This window comes from Nothobranchius furzeri, chromosome 4, assembly GCF_043380555.1.
Source record: "Nothobranchius furzeri strain GRZ-AD chromosome 4, NfurGRZ-RIMD1, whole genome shotgun sequence".
NCBI lineage: Eukaryota > Metazoa > Chordata > Actinopteri > Cyprinodontiformes > Nothobranchiidae > Nothobranchius > Nothobranchius furzeri.
The window spans coordinates 70,769,417-70,784,201 of record NC_091744.1 but is presented as its reverse complement, the minus strand read 5'-3'; the positions used below and the strand labels follow the sequence as shown (position 1 = coordinate 70,784,201).

The 14,785-nt window shown below is 43.9% G+C and overlaps 1 protein-coding gene across 1 annotated transcript in view; it reads left to right on the top strand.

Annotated features, from left to right (window-relative positions):
• Positions 1–478: 478 nt before the first annotated feature.
• Positions 479–14,785, top strand: part of kcp (kielin cysteine rich BMP regulator) — a 20,858-nt gene continuing 6,551 nt past the window's right edge. Inside the window, exons 1-22 of the mRNA XM_015964613.3 lie at positions 479–707; positions 1,879–2,405; positions 2,540–2,612; positions 2,950–3,227; positions 3,308–3,470; positions 5,045–5,118; positions 5,200–5,239; positions 7,915–7,997; positions 8,077–8,170; positions 8,239–8,318; positions 8,405–8,490; positions 8,589–8,679; positions 8,828–8,927; positions 9,026–9,111; positions 9,245–9,338; positions 9,447–9,596; positions 9,674–9,780; positions 9,852–9,945; positions 10,032–10,205; positions 10,269–10,351; positions 10,434–10,527; positions 14,644–14,785. The exon at positions 14,644–14,785 is cut by the window's right edge and continues 41 nt beyond it. Of these exons, the coding sequence (XP_015820099.1) occupies positions 605–707; positions 1,879–2,405; positions 2,540–2,612; positions 2,950–3,227; positions 3,308–3,470; positions 5,045–5,118; positions 5,200–5,239; positions 7,915–7,997; positions 8,077–8,170; positions 8,239–8,318; positions 8,405–8,490; positions 8,589–8,679; positions 8,828–8,927; positions 9,026–9,111; positions 9,245–9,338; positions 9,447–9,596; positions 9,674–9,780; positions 9,852–9,945; positions 10,032–10,205; positions 10,269–10,351; positions 10,434–10,527; positions 14,644–14,785 (2,816 nt within the window). The 5' untranslated portion in view covers positions 479–604. The remainder of the gene's footprint in view (positions 708–1,878; positions 2,406–2,539; positions 2,613–2,949; positions 3,228–3,307; positions 3,471–5,044; positions 5,119–5,199; positions 5,240–7,914; positions 7,998–8,076; positions 8,171–8,238; positions 8,319–8,404; positions 8,491–8,588; positions 8,680–8,827; positions 8,928–9,025; positions 9,112–9,244; positions 9,339–9,446; positions 9,597–9,673; positions 9,781–9,851; positions 9,946–10,031; positions 10,206–10,268; positions 10,352–10,433; positions 10,528–14,643) is intronic.

The following is a 14,785-nucleotide window of genomic DNA, read 5'->3' as shown; positions in this document are numbered from 1 at the left end:
TAAGCTGAGAGTTGTGGAGGCAGAGGAGGGGGTTTGTGCGCAGTGGAATGTCTCCAAAGCAGTTAAATGTGCTTGTATTTATCCCCGCCCTCCATCTTTTCTCTGTTTCATGTTTGTTGGCTCCATCAGTATGGCTCCCCTCCAGTTTCCAGGCCAGGTTTTAGCTGATTACCAAAATGGGGGTCTTAGAAAATCAACACCACAGAACAGGAAAAAAAATATATAGGGAAGAAAATATTTGACTCAGATATCCTGCTAGGAGAGAGGCAGGGAGAAGCACTCTGAACAACTTTTATTTTGCATGCAAATCTTTTCTTCTTATTTTTTACACTAAAGAAACAGGAAATCTTACTAATGGCTGTAAATGTGGTTGGATTTATTGCAAATTGTGAAGCCCTCAGGGGGAAACTGTGTCTGTGACTGTGGAGAAGAGACGCCCTGTCTGTATCCAGATGTTTCATGTTTCCCCTGCGCGCTCTTTGGAGAAGTCTGAACTCTGCAGAGGAGCAGTGACATACTGAGGCTATCGCCCTTGTCATCAGAACAACTTAAACCTATACGATGATCTCTCTATAAATAGTCTGGACTTTGTTTCTCCTGGAGAATGGAGAACAGCAAACTGAGGACTCTGCTGCTGCTCAAGTTACATCTTCTGGGGATCTTTGTGATGTCTTTGCACAGTCACTCTGGTCCAAACCCTGAGAACGGTGAGATAACTGAAATCTGCATCTGTTTAAAGTAACTGAAGTTAAAAATGTAATGTTTTATTGATGGAAAATAAGTTTTAGGACACTCATTGTGGAAATATAACAGTTTAAATTGAACTTGACTAAATTGTATCTTTAATCTTTTTAAATTAAATTTATACAAAGGAAAACTAAAGCTTTATCATCTGAATGGTTCATAAGTAGTGCGACTAAAGTGGTTTGATGATAACTGAGTGATAGAATACATACCATAAGTATTACAAAATGCATGGGTTTGCACCAAATATTAACCTTAAAATCAGCTGATGTAAAACATTTTAAAGTCTTACTTTTTTATATCATTTAACCAGACTTTTGGTTTTGGAACCACTATAACCATTTTTGGCATTGCCGCACACTTGAAGAAAGACCAATCAAACCTCCCACGTGCCTGCATAACTCCCAGAACTCCCAGTTTAAATAGTTACTTGGCCTCCAGAGCCTTTAGGTTTTAACAGATGGGTTCTGACTGGATCCGTGGAGAATCCACGCAGATCCACTCCATAATCTCAGAGCTGTTGTTCTCATTCTGATTGGTGTGAGATGTTTAGCTAGGTAGTAATGATATCATTTTTTGTTCTCCCTGGTACAACAAGTAGGATTATTTGAAGTCAGAACTTTAATTTTTAGCTTCTGAAAGCACAGATCTTTTGCATTTCACAACCTAGTTGGACCAGAAAGCTCATGGTGGTTTGTGGTCTGGGAGGCACTAACTGATGGTTGTTGTTTTTTTAAGTTTAAGTTAAAGTCTCATTAATTCGTCACACACTGGTGAAATTCTTCTCCGCATTTGGCCTATCCCCATGGAGGGGAGCAGTGAGCTGCAGCTGGCTGCGCTCAATGACTCTTGGGTGGTTTAACCCCCCAATCCAACCCCTTAAAGCTGAGTGTCAAGCTAGCAGGCATTGGGTCCCAATGTTATGGTCTTTGGTATGACCCAACCGGGAATTGAACTCTGATCTCTCAGTCCCAGGGCGGACACTCTACCTCCAGGCCACTGAGAAGGTCGAGGTTTACTAATTCATTTTAAAAACACTCAAGTCATTATTCAGAAATTAAAAAGAAAAAAATCTCACTGTTTTTGTGCTGTTTGGATGCATTTAACCCTGACTCTGTTCTATCTCTTTTCCAGTAATTGACCTTCTAGTGGCTCTGAACGTATCGCAGCAGCGAAGTGGTGTGTCCAGACTGCAGGCTTCCAACAGCACGGTGTATAAAATCCGACCCAGAACAGCTCACCTCATCCTCCCTCCTAAATACTCGCAGTTCCTGCACTCCAACTTTCAAGGCAGCATTGGAGTGCATTTGGTGGCGCGTCAGGCGCTGAAATCCAGTGCCACGATAATTTCTCTCTCCTCTGCATCCTCACTCATCCTCCAGATCATCTCATCCACCTTTAATGACACGCTGAGAGTAGACTACTCACTTGGAGGAAGAGCTGTTGCCAGTGTTTACTTTCCTGGGAGTAATCCTTTCTCCGGGGGGGAATGGGTACAGATGGCTGTGAACCTAGAACCTGACAGGCTGGTGTTTTTTGTATCGTGTCTAGAAGCTGTCGTTTTACCAGTGAAACGTGAAAACAGGAGCAACTTGGAAGTTCCTCAAGATGTTATCATTGCTCTTGCCAGCACTCCAGGACAAAAGGACAGTAAATTCAATGTGAGCGTCTTTTACATAGTGGATAGGAAAAATAGCCTAACTCATCCATTTAGTTGTACTTTGGACAAAAGTCTTAGGAACAGTAACATTAGGGGTATTTCATGTGAGGTTAATCTGCACTTTTTCTCATTAAGGGTTACCTGAAGACAGCAGAAATATCACTGAAGGCATACCCTAGGCGTCCGTGGAGTTGTGACAACATTACAGGTAAGAACATTTGTTGTAGAAGTTTCCCTTTGCTGCACGGAGGTTTTGCTTATTGGTTTATTTGTGATTATTTATTTATTCATTGATTTAAGTCCAAATTCTAAAATCCTGGATGTTTTATTCTTCACTTGATGCAGGACAACAAAGCAACCCCTGGCTACTCTGGAACCTAAATGCACTAAATACCCCACTCCCAACAGTTTTCTGTTCCCAGTCGAGGGTCTTATTTTAACCAAGTTCTCCAGGAAGTGTGTTTAGGATCAAGAGCTACTTCCAAAAAAATAAGAAAAAAAACCAGTAATCCTTTCCTGTTTGTGTCTGACATTTTCCATCCTAGATGATTTGCCTCTGTCTCATCATAACGACATGCACAGACCAAACTCTCCAAATGACACCAATAAAATACTTCACCTTGATGCTTCACCCAATAAACATCAAACAAACCACCAGCTTCAAGATCCCAGGGACCTCCAGAGTGATCAGCAGCAGAGAGGGGCAGCGCTGGAGCCTCCTGGATCTCCTGAAGGGGTGAAATCTGTTCATCCGACAAGGCTGGACAAGCTGGAGAGGAGGCTGGAGGAGATGATTCATATGCTGGACATGGTCAAAGCTCAGGTAATTATTACACCTGAAGTTTATGGAGGATTTGTGATGTTTGGTCTGACAGATCAACTTTTCATTTGTGTCTAATACAGAATGTAGATCTACAGTCTCGTGTAAAATACCTGGAGGGGTGTGAGTGTGTGAGGCAGGGGTGTGTTTGGGATGGACGTGAAGTGGAGGACGGCCGCCACTGGAAAGCTGACCTCAACACTGTGTGTTCATGCACATCTGGAAAGGTCACATGCAAAGTCGGCGGTGAGGGTGATTCAACATCTATTTGTCAGCTTTCTTTTTTGCTTTATAGAAACATAGAAAAACACTTTTAAATGTACACTTTTAGCTAATATGGACCCCAAACGGCGTTGGTTGTTAGTGTCCCATCTTTTCCCCTTACTTCAGTCCAAAAAGGAGAACGTATGTTTTATCTTACCCTCTGCCCTGATCCTGCTGGGTTACATTGCTGCTGTCCCCAGAGCACCAGATGGAAGTCAGTAATTAACTAAAGGAAGTTCAAAACAAACAAAAGTGTCAAGTGTGGCCTTGACTTTGCCTGAGTTAATTGGCAAATCTGTCAAACCTATCCAGCGGTGTTTAGACAATTATTTATTTTTTAACAAATCAAAGAAAGCAAACAATTATTTCAATTTTGGGTCAGAACTCTACAATTATAGTCAGCATCTCCATCTCTCTGCATCTAACACATGTTGGTTTTAGCTAATGTTGAACTAGCTTCTTTATTCCGTCTCCCACATATTTACTCCTTCAAAACAATTGTGCACCATTTTGTGCTCAGTTTGTTCATCTCTTCCCTTATTCCCTATAGTCATCTTTCCTTTAATTGCTTCTGCACGGAGGTCCAAGGACCCCGTAGGCACCAAGTTGATGCATACTTGCAGGGGCCCTTTCGCACACACTTTGATCCCTTGCATGCTTGGCTTGCTAGGGGAAATTCCTGTTAGCTAGTGGCACAGTGGGCAGCCTCAATGGTTCATCTCTCGCTCTGTGATTATTTCTGTCTCAAACACAAACACATTGTCTTTGTCCTCTAGAGAGTTGTCATTAAAGTAAGTATCTACTGACAAATGCTTGGAGAGAAGGTCATCTGATGAGCTCCTTGGTGTACTTCAGTCTTTTCCCTTTGTTCCTTAAAATAATTTTATCAGGTGAAGTGAGGGAGTTATTAGAGCCAAGATCTTATTTCTGGTTTAGGAGATCTTCCTCCAGTACTTCTTTGCCCCCGTTTCACCTCTAGTAAACATCTTTTAGTGTTTATGGATTGTACGACCTGACTTTGACAGTCTAACATCTGAAAGTCTGCAGATGCTTATGGTTTTGGTTACAGTCCATAAAAGGTGTGTGTGAAAACAAGCATTGGCTGGACACAAAGCAGAGCCAGATGTTCCTTAGAGGTTTGGGAGGAAGGTGAAAAATATCTGAAAGACCTGTGATACTTTTCCAGTCTTCAACTCTCACATATCTATCTGTTACCAGTAGTATGATGTACAGTACAGGTCAAATGTTTGGAAAACCATTTCAGGCGACTACCTCTTGAAGCTCAAGAGAATGCCAAGAGTGTGCAAAGCAGTAAACAGAGCAAAGGGTGGTTATTTTGAAGAAAATAGAATATAAAACATGTTTTCAGTTATTTTAACGTTTTTGGTTAAGTACATAACTCCTTATGTGTTCTTTCATAGTTTTGATGCCTTCAATGAGGTCATGAAAATAAAGAAAACACATTGAATGAGAAGGTGTGTCCAAACTTTTGGCCTGTACTGTATGGATCAACTCATAAAATGTCAAAAACTTTCATGAATGTCTGTCATTTTCAGGGTGTGATTTGGGTGATCGAGTTCACAATGTGTCCTACGACCCTCCAGATGTCTGCCAGGAATGCATAAATAAAGTAGGGTTTGACACTGTGTGTGAATAAGATGGCTTTTAAGATTGCTAACCTCTGCCATGCTCTTCTTCTGACTGCGCACAGCACGGAACCATAACTGGACACTGCCTCCAGCAATGCAGAGGTGAGTTCAAAATAATAAGACAAACTGACACAATTAATGCATCTTATTCATTTATTGTTTTATGGGATTGTTTTTACATCAGATGATCTTCCAGAGCTAATTGAAGCAGCATCTGTGGTATAAAATCACATCTTAAAATGCATCAAACAAAGTCTAATCTACATCATATTGAGTGTGTTAACCCATTTGTGCCCAATTTTTTTCAGAGTTGTAATGCATATCATTTGATCAGTTAAGTCCCTCTGAATCATGTTATATAATTTTTTTCAATTATGTACTTTTTTTGGAAAGAGAATGGCATATTTATGACTGGCAACTATTGTTGTGGTCACACAGCTTGTCAGAAGGTGAAATGTCACCTAATTATTTTTCCTAGCCCCACCCCCACCCCCACCCCACCCACCACAACCACAACCACACACACACACACACACACACACACACACACACCCCTAACCTCACCCCTCAAACAGGACACTGCTGTTATTTTGGCGCACCTCACTGCAGCAATACCTCCCCCAATGGCTATTCAATGTGATTGCATAGGTGGCCTGGGCCAAGGCCCAGCCCTGGTCATAACGAAGTAATAGCCTAATAGTATTGTCATAAAAATAAGAAAGGACTCAGGTTCCCCTGTCTGAAATTCAAAACAAGACACAATTTGAGCAGTTTCCTTTATTCACTTTTTCAAACTCAAAATCACAACAAACATGTTTTTTTAGAACATCTAACACATATTTATGTATAGGACATAGTTCCCACACAATCCATCATTTTACTACTCGGTGTGGTACTTTTTGAAGCACTCCACATGTAGTGATACATCACATTTTTCGCATGCAAATGGTGTGCGTCCGCCACAGTTCTTGCACCACTTGTACCTACTACCAATGTTGCTGGGCCAGTGATTCAAGCTGTCAAACCTGGTTGCATCAGGTATCGCCACCGCCATTGCAGATTTTCTGCCTTGCCTACTTGGCTTTGTTCCATGGCGCTGGAGGAGGGTCTGGAATACCAGCCTGTGGAATGAGAGGAGATCCATCTGCCCGTTTTTCCATGACCTAAATCAATGTCAAAACATGCATATTATGCTATTACTCAATCTTCAGTATCATCCCTTATACATTGTCATGCTCCATATATAGAACGTTCTGTAAAAGCGATATCACACTTGAGATTGTGATGATGGATATCACCACGGGGGGGGGGGGGGGGGGGGGGGGGGGCATAGGTGTGTGTACTGGTTATGTAAGCTCTTGTGTGCAAAGGAAAGTGCACCCCCAGCTGCACATCAACATCTTCATTAGTTTTTCAACTAGCTAGCTATCATTAGACTGTGAGACACAAGCTAATGTTTGCTAGCAAGAAAATGATGTATGGTAACGTATACAAATCCTATACACACAGGCCTTGAATACCTGTGAAGTTATTTAGCTTGGAAAAGTATTCTGAGAGGACTAAAATGAGCCATTGTACATGATTCTAATATTTTCAATAAGAAAATTAGGAGCGATCCTGCAGAGAGTTTTCCTTTAGTCAGCGACATGCTTTGTGCCCACTGGCAACTATTGTTGCCACTCACAGAAATAAGCCTATTAAGAAAAAATATTTATCTTTGGTATAATTTTTGGATGGAGGGTTACTCTAGAGACTTGAACGAGTAAATTATTACAAATATGTTTTGGGGCAGTTCATCAGAAATGTCTAAAAATTACCTGTTTCCAGAATGATTTGCAGTCGCTGTGTCTTCAGCGGGAAGGAGCAGGAAGCAGATGATGTCATACAACAGGAAGCACTTGGAAACAAAATTTTTTTAAACAAAACTTTTGTCTAAGTTGTTTACTAGTGGAAAATGTTGGATTAGTAACACTAATTTTTTATTGTAAGTCAAAAATGACAGTGATACACTTTGGCAACAACAGTTGCCACGGGTTAAAGCAAAAGTTAGCATTTTTGATGACGTATTTCTCGAACCTTACCAACTTTCTTTGAAATTAACCACAGAATGTTATGTAATAAACAATAAACCATTAAGATAATAAACAGTTATGAATTTATATGTTTGAGATTAAATTTAACTTAACTCCTAACCACTCCAGCAAGCCATTAGCTGTCAATCCCTTCAGAACTAATCTCCTTTCTTCCAAACTCCCATTATTCAAAGCACCATCTGTACCAGGTAAGCTAATTGGAAACAGTTCTTTTTAATTTACAGAAACACACTTTAAAGGATCTGAACCATCATTTTTAAGAAGGATCGTGTGTGTTTTTATCTTCTCAGGTTTTCAGATTCCCACACAAAAGTGAATAATTGTCATGTAACAGTGACAAAAACAAGAACAATCCAGAAGTTTCCAACTCTCTTATTAAACATCATTTTAAGGAATGTTTCATACATAAGAAAAACTTTGAAGTCACTTGGCTGCTTTTTTCTGAAATGACAATTTCTTTCCTCTAAGCTCCATCTTTGTTTTAGGTTGACAGAAACATCACAGAGTTTTTTTTCAGAGGTCAAAAAACAAATCAGGCTTTTAGTGCAGTGGGAAAATGTTCCCCTGTTCCATTTTGTGGACAGAAACCTGTCATTTTAACCCTAAATAATGATTGTCTCTGGTCTGATTGAATCATTTGACTAAACTTAACCATCTGAACGCGTGAAGTGGGTGTTTTTACAGGTTGCATCCATTCTGGTGGCAGATATGATCATGGATCCAGATGGAGGTCATCCGAGAATCCCTGTGATGTCTGCTCCTGTTTAGTGGGTTTAATAACACCCTGCTGCTCTGATTAAAGTCCCATCTAGCCCTTTAAACTGACTTGGTTTCCTTATATGGCAGGATGGTCAGGTTCTCTGTGAGAAGGAGCAGTGCATCACTTCCTGTAAAGACCCTGCCTCTCCACCACCTGAGGGCTGTTGTCCAGTCTGTCAAGGTGGGTTTCTATGTTGCCCTTAAAATGTTTTACTGAAGTAGAACCGTGTCTATGCTCTGGGTTTTCAGGCTGTGGTGTGAACGGACACGACATTGCTAACGGAGCTGTAATCTCAACAGAAGACCGCTGTCAGAAGTGTACATGTGTGGTATGTTGTCATCAAATCCTGTTGTTTTAGTAAATTAAATATTTCATTTTATTTTAAAGTCAATTTGTGCTTTTTTTCCTTCCAAGAATGGAAATATGATGTGTTCACCTATTCAGTGTCCTTCTTTGCCTTGTCACAATCCTGTGCATCTTGCTGGGGAGTGTTGCCCACGGTAACAAGCTAGCTCTCATCCATGCTAATGCTCTTTCATTTTAAACACATAAGTGACAGATGAATGAAAGATTTACCCCTGAATCTGTGATTTTGTAGATGTGAGCAGTGTAGATATGAGTCAGAAGTGTACCCGAGTGGTCAGACGTTCCTCTCCAGGAGCGACCCCTGTCTCCACTGCCGTTGTTCTGTGAGTGGAAAGAGTTTTTATGTGTAACATATCAGAAAAAATCACTAAATGTGGAATTTTTGAATGCAATCCTTCTACAAAATGTCAATCATAGATTTGAGTCTAATTTCCCACCTGGCAAATGAATCATATTTGATCTTTGTGTTAGAACGGTGAAGTGTCTTGTGAGCGACTGGACACTTCCTGTCCCACTCTACACTGTAGTCATCCAGCAAAGCACCATGGGGAGTGCTGTCCCACATGCAGAGGCCAGTTATAAATATTTATCTTCAATCAGTGGAATTTGGAGTTTGGTTTTCTTTTTCTTTTCTTTTTTTTAAATAAGAGGTTTTGTTTGTCCCTGCAGAATGTGAGTTTGACAGAAGGGTGTACGCTGATGGCAAAGTGTTTGTCCCTGCTGGGAGTGGACCCTGCCAGCGGTGCAGGTGTAAGGCAAGTCTATGCTGGATGCACAAAAAGAGAATTAGAAAAACTGCAGAATTAGTCTAAAAACACCTTTTAACATAAACATATCTGCATCTGTTTAAAGTCAAATGTATGTTTAAAATGTATCTCCTCATTTTAGGCTGGAAATGTAACTTGCCACAAGGAGAAATGTCCTCCTGTTCAGTGCTCCAACCCCATTAATCACCCACATTTATGTTGTCCAATCTGCACCGGTAAATATGAACACACTTATGCACACACACTTATTTATGCACTCTTGCACAGCTGCAGCTTTTTGTTAAAAAATCAGCCAGTGTGACATAATTTTTTTCTGGTTGTAGGATGCATATCAGAGGGGGTGGAATATGAAGAAGGCTCCAGCTGGCAACCTGATGGTCCCTGTTCCAGCTGCACCTGTGTGAACGGGGAGATCTTGTGCACCCAGGTGCAGTGCCCATCCCCCAACTGTCTGCACCCAAGCAGAGTAACAGGTACGAATGTGTGCGTACAAGGGAGAGAGATTAATTTGTCTGTGGTTCTTATGTGTTATTTGTTCTCCATCCCTGAGGATCCTGTTGTGAAGAATGTGACAGCTGCACTTACAACCACCGTATCTATAGCAATGGTCAGAGGTTCACTACTCCAGACCAGCCCTGCCACATCTGCACTTGCCTGGTGAGCTTGTCTCTGCTCACAAACACTCAACAAAAGAGCTCCCACCTTCTCATCTCCCAACCTCTCTTCAGCTTGGCTCTGTTCAGTGTGAAAGACGAACGTGTCCTCCTCTCACCTGCACCAACTCCTCCACCCCACCTGGAGAATGCTGCCCTAAATGTCCAGGTAAGCATCTACAGATAGAGATTCATGTGAGGATATTTGTCTATGATGTGCTCCTGATATTAAAGTTGTTTTTTATTTTTTGGCAGATTGCTCCTTTGAAAACCACATATATGTGAATGGAGAGACTTTTCCCAGTCCTGTGAGTGTGTGTGAGGAGTGTAAATGTGTCAGTGGAAGGATTGACTGCTACCAAGCACGATGTCCTCATCCTCATTGTAACGCCCCTCTGCCTGGAACATGCTGCCAGAACAACTGCAATGGTGAGACAAATTCAAGATTGTTAATATTATTACAATGTTCTCACAATAATCTACTTCCTTTAGGCTGCAGCTACGCTGGGAAGGAGTATCCTAACGGGCAGGTCTTTCCTCACCCAAATGACCCATGCAGAACATGTAGCTGCATTGTGAGATGGAACACAAACACCTCACTCTAAAAGCAATCTTCAGTCTAGTTTTTATTTCTTTTTGTGTTTGTGTGTGTTATAGAATGGGAATGTCCAGTGTCTAATGAGGAGGTGTCCACCGCTGTCATGCTCCATCCCAAATGTGCTCCCAGGAGACTGCTGTCCTCGATGTCCAGGTAAGGATGTGAAGTGCATGGAGTTTTTAAAACAAAAAATAAATACATTTAAAGGAATAAACACAAAAAGAAAAATTCTAATGAAAATGGTAAATCTGGCTGTAATAAAATTTACTTGCTATTTACTTACTTACTAATGCCTTGGCATAATACTTAGTGGTGCAGACGTTATTCTCCCAATCACCAAATAACCTTTTAAAGTGGCAGTGTGTATTTTTTCTGGCGACAGGGGGCAGTAGATACCTAAATCTGCAAGCAAGCAGTATTTTTGTGTTGGAGTAAAGCCTGAGTCATGCTTCTACGTCTGCGTCAGTGCGGAGACACGCACCGCCATTATCCGTCCCTGCGAGCCTGCTGGAGAGCCCCGCAAGGACGGACGGAGTCGAGCTCTCTTTTCTAAACATCCGTCCATCAAGACGGAGAACACAAGGTTGTGATTGGTCAGTGCACCGCTGTCGTCTACACTGCCGCTATTGCGCTCAAAAATATAAAGAGAGCCGAGGATATCTAGCGGCAGACACGGAGAAGCTTGAAGAATACCTCGCGAAAAAACTCTAAAATATGAAAGTTTAATTCCCCCGTGACTAGAGGAGTGAAAAGATGCAAAGCAAGCGTTTTTTTTTTTTTTTTTTTGTGGACGGAAATGACAGGAAACGTGGCTTTAGAGGTGGCAAGTGCATGAAGAGGTGGAGGAGAATGAGGGACAAATTTGTCTGTGTTAAAATAGAATACACAATATAAACACACTATCTTGGACCGGATAAATGACAGGATACCACAGAACAGCGCTACGCCCTCTGTTGTCCTTGCGGGGAATTGCTTAACAACACTCACCTGGTAGGGTCTCCCATGACAAATGGGTCTTAGGTGAAGGGTGACACAAAGAACGGTTCAGAAGATCTTTCATGGATGTAAAAACAAAGAGTGGGAGTATACGGCCCGGAGGGTTACCAGGGTCCCACCCTGGAGCCAGGCCTGGATTTGGGGCCCGTGAGCGAGCGCCTGGTGGCCGGGCTTTCGCCCATGGGGCCCGGCCGGGCACAGCCCGAACCAGATACATGGGCTTATCCAACTGTGGACCCACCACCCGCAGGAGGAACATGAAGGGTCCGGTGCAGTGTGGATCGGATGGCAGACCGAGGCGGGAGCCTTAGCGGTCCAATCCCCGGACAAGGAAACTGGTTATTGGGACATGGAACGTCACCTCGCTGGCGGGGAAGGAGCAGGAGCTTGTGGCAGAGGTTAGATATAGTCAGACTCACCTCGACACATAGCATTGGCTCTGGAACCCAAGTCCTTGAGAGGGGTTGGACACTCTCCTTTGCTGGAGTTGCTCCGGGTGAGAGGCGGAGGGCTGGGGTTGGCTTTTTGTCAGCCCCAAGACTCTCTGCCTGTGTGTTGGGGTTTACCCCAGGGGACGAGAGGGTAGCTTCCCTATGCCTTCGGACCGGGGAACGAGTCCTAACTGTTGTTTGTGCTTATGCGCCAAATATCAGTTCAGAGTACCCACCCTTTTTGGAGTCCCTGGGATGAGTGCTAGATAGTGCTCCATCAGGGAACTCCATTGTCCTGCTGGGGGACTTCAATGCTCACGTGGGCAATGACAGCGTGACCTGGAGGGGTGTGACTGGGAGGAACGGCCCGCCTGATCTGAACTCGAGTGGTGTTTCGTTATTGGACTTCTGTGCAAGTCGCAGTTTGACCATAAAAAACACCATGTTCGAACATATGGATGCCCATCGGTACACTTGGTACCAGGGCAGCCTAGGTTGCAGGTCGATGATAGACTTTGTAGTCGTATCATCTGACCTGCGGCCGTATGTTTTGGACACCCGAGTGAAGAGAGGAGCGGAGCTGTCAACTGATCACCGCCTGGTGGTGAGTTGGATCAGATGGCAGGGGAAGATGCCGCGTAGACCTGGCAGACGCAAATGCATAATGAGGGTCTGCTGGGAACTCTTGGCAGAAGAACCTGTCAAGACGGTCTTCAACTCCCACCTCCGGCAGAGCTTTGACCACGTCCCGAGAGCAGTGGGGGACATCGATTCCGAGTGGGCCTTGTTCCACTCTGCGATTGTTGAGGCGGCTGTTAATAGCTGTGGTCGCAAGGTGGCCGGTGCCAGTCGTGGTGGCAACCCCCATACCCGCTGGTGGACACCAGAGGTTCAGGGAGCCCTCAGGCTGAAGAAGGAGGCCTACAGGGCATGGCTGGTCTGTGGGTCTCCAGAGGCAGCAGACGGGTACCGGATAGCCAAGCGGGGTGCAACAGTGGCAGTTGCCGAGGCAAAATCTCGGGCGTGGGAGGAGTTTGGTGAGGCCATGGAGAAAGACTATCGATCTGCGCCAAAGAGGTTCTGACAAACTGTCCGGCCCCTCAGGAGAGGGAGGCAGCAACTCGCTCACACTGTTTACAGTGGGGATGGGGAGCTGCTGACGTCAACTGGGCTATAGTCGGACGGTGGAAGGAATACTTGGAGGAGCTCCTCAATCCCACCTACGCACATTCCGAGGAAGAGCCAGAGCTGGGAGACCTGAGGAGGGACTGTCCAGTCTCTGGGGCAGAAGTTGCTGAGGTAGTTAAACAACTACACAGCGGTGCAGCCCCGGGGGTGGATGAGATTCGTCCTGGGTATCTCAAGGCTATGGATGTTGTAGGGCTGTCGTGGTTGACACATCTCTGCAACATTGCGTGGTCATTGGGGTAGTTCCTAGGGAGTGGCAGACTGGGGTGGTGGTCCCCATCTTTAAGAAGGGTGACCTGAGGGTGTGTTCCAACTACAGGGGGATCACACTCCTCAGCCTCCCTGGAAAGGTCTACTCCACGGTACTGGAGAGGAGGGTCCGATAGATAGTTGAATCTCAGATTGAGGAGGAGCAATGTGGTTTTTGTCCTGGCCGTGGAACTGTGGACCAGCTCTATACCCTTGAAAGGGTGATGGAGGGGGCATGGGAGTTTGCCCATCCAATCCACATGTGTTTTGTGGATTTGGAGAAGGCTTATGAGCGTGTCCCCAGGGGGCCTCCCACAGTCGCTCCAAAGGGATTAGCGGGACTGACACGCGTTTAGCCGTCAGAGGCGAGGGGCTGATGCGGCAATATTACTACCAGGCGATGCAGAATGAATGCCGCAATATTCGCGCAACTCCTTACAGGTGTTACACCAAAATCTGCGACCAATCACAATTTGCGACCCCAGGGGGCAGTGTTGCGTTGCCTGAATTGGCATAAAAGAAGAAGATGCTACGTTAAAACCGTAAACTACACAAGCTTTGAGGAAGTTGTGTGACGCGGACCATGGATATTAAAAAGAGCGTTTGTTAATGTTTATTGCGAACAAACGGGACAGTGCAGCGATAACCAGGGCTTTGACAAGAAATGTTTGCTAACGTTAAACGTTGATTTTACAACGTGCGAGGTCCGCAGGTAAAATGTTCAGATTATCCATTTATTGAAATAAATTGCTGTGATCTACATCCTCAGTTTATTAGAAACCACTGCAGATTATCTGGTTGCTACGTTTTTTTTTTCCTGTCACTCCAATGCCACTCATATGAACTGGTGGAGATAAAAGGGAAATAAAATGACACAAACATCATGAAACGCCTTTTGTTGTTATTATCTTTAGTGAAAATTAAAGACATCTGCATTATTACTGAGATGCAGGTGGTCTCATTCTGTGATAGCCACTATCATATTGTGTGACCATGGTCTGCGCCGCACAACTTCCTCAAAGCTTACGTAGTTTACGGTTTTAACGTAGCATCTTCTTCTTTTGTGCCAATTCAGGATGTACAGATGCTTCAAAATGCAACACTGTCCCCACGGGTCACAAATTGTGATGGGTTGCAGAATTTGGTGTAACAGGTAACAGCTGGCATGGCGCGTTTATAGACATACCATTACGGTAATATTATGCCGATATGCCGGCATGGTGTGTCCTATAAAAGCACCTAAGGAGACACATGAGGAACACAAGGAGACACATAAGGGGAACCTAGAGAGGGATGGAGAACACAAGGAGACACCCGAGGGAGACGCAGAACGTGACATTTTGCCCTTGTAGTGGTTGTAATTTCAGCTCATAACGGTTTGGTTTGAAGATGATTTTCCTTTCAGATCCTCCTTCAGACTGCATGTATGAGCAGAGGCCTTACAGACACAAGGAGCGTTTCTACCACCCTGCTGACGGCTGCCAAACGTGCACGTGCAACAACGGGTCAGTTCACTGTCAGCACAAGCCCTGCTCCTTTGCTCCGTG